At 57.2% G+C, this 1,129-nt stretch overlaps 1 protein-coding gene across 2 annotated transcripts in view; it reads left to right on the top strand.

Annotated features, from left to right (window-relative positions):
- Positions 1-351: 351 nt before the first annotated feature.
- The window catches only part of LOC103581326 (zinc finger protein 256-like), a 7,346-nt gene continuing 6,568 nt past the window's right edge, over positions 352-1,129 (top strand). For both annotated transcript variants that reach the window (XM_008563187.1, XM_008563186.1), the window contains exon 1: positions 352-438. In XM_008563187.1, the coding sequence (XP_008561409.1) occupies positions 406-438 (33 nt within the window). In that variant the 5' untranslated portion in view covers positions 352-405. The remainder of the gene's footprint in view (positions 439-1,129) is intronic.

The following is a 1,129-nucleotide window of genomic DNA, read 5'->3' on the forward strand; positions in this document are numbered from 1 at the left end:
ATTCTGTGCGGAGCGCCCTTCTCCGCAGGCTGCAGATCTGAGGGAACTACACTACCCAGAATGGCCTGCATCGGGCAACAAAGAGGATGAGCCAATGAGGTCTCACGAAAGTGGTGTTTCCGTAAGTCGACGGAAGGTCGAGGCGGGACTTCCGGCGTGTCTGGTGCTGGTCATCCGGGCGCTCCTTGAGCTGGAGGGAGTCTCCCGGGCGCTGGGTTGTAACCAAGGTGATTGCACCGAGAAGGCGTGAGAGGAGTCGTCGTTCCCTCTGCACAGAGGCGGGTCTGAAGATTGGTGAGTGGCGGGCCCCAGTGGGCGCGATCCCGGCCCCATGGGACCGCCGCTCCCGGCCCCGCCTCTCCCGGTCCCACCTTTTTCTCGGCCCCGCTCCACCCACAGAGTCCGATGGCGGTGGCCTCGCAGAGGGAACCGTCTCAGGTAAATTCTGCGACCTCTAGGCCTAACCCATCCTCGTCCCTACCCTAATTCTAAAGCCCTAGTAAGGGGCACCTGCTCACGTCCCTGCAGCCCAGGCCCAGTGTCCCGGCCCTCGTGGGTGGGTCCGTGTTTCTGACACCCAGTGTGATGGGGTGTAGGAGAGTGTGACAAGCAGAGGGACAGTTGATGAGGCGACGCTGAGCACTGAGGCACAGAGGTTAAACAGCCAGACCGAGGTCACCAAGTTCCAGGGCCAGGCAGGGGTACAGGGAGGCATGAACCTATCTAATACTGTCATGGATTCTTTCTTCGAAGCCCTGCCTCTTTCCACGTTCCCATGACTGTAAAACGGGTTGTGAAACCTATCTATATAAGGAAGTGGAGGGTTTCTCAGTCCCTCATGGGCCTCGACCCCCACCCCCATGAGTTGTGGTGTCCTGAGACTCTTAAGTGCTATTTCCCCAGTCCTTGGTTCTGAGGACCCTGGAAAAACCCCAAGCCCAGGGTCTACAGTCCATGTCAGCCTTTGTATAGAGGTATTCCCATTTCTGGCACCCGGTGTAAACAGGTGTGGAAGGTTATCCCGGAAAGGTACAAGAGATGAAATGCTTAGGGGTAATGCTGAGTTGGGAGTATTTAGGAAACCACAGGTCTCCTTGCTTTCTGGTGGGAACATAGATTAGGGAGATAG

The sequence above is a fragment of the Galeopterus variegatus genome, unplaced genomic scaffold (assembly GCF_000696425.1).
Source record: "Galeopterus variegatus unplaced genomic scaffold, G_variegatus-3.0.2 Scaffold12805, whole genome shotgun sequence".
In the NCBI taxonomy this organism is placed as follows: domain Eukaryota; kingdom Metazoa; phylum Chordata; class Mammalia; order Dermoptera; family Cynocephalidae; genus Galeopterus; species Galeopterus variegatus.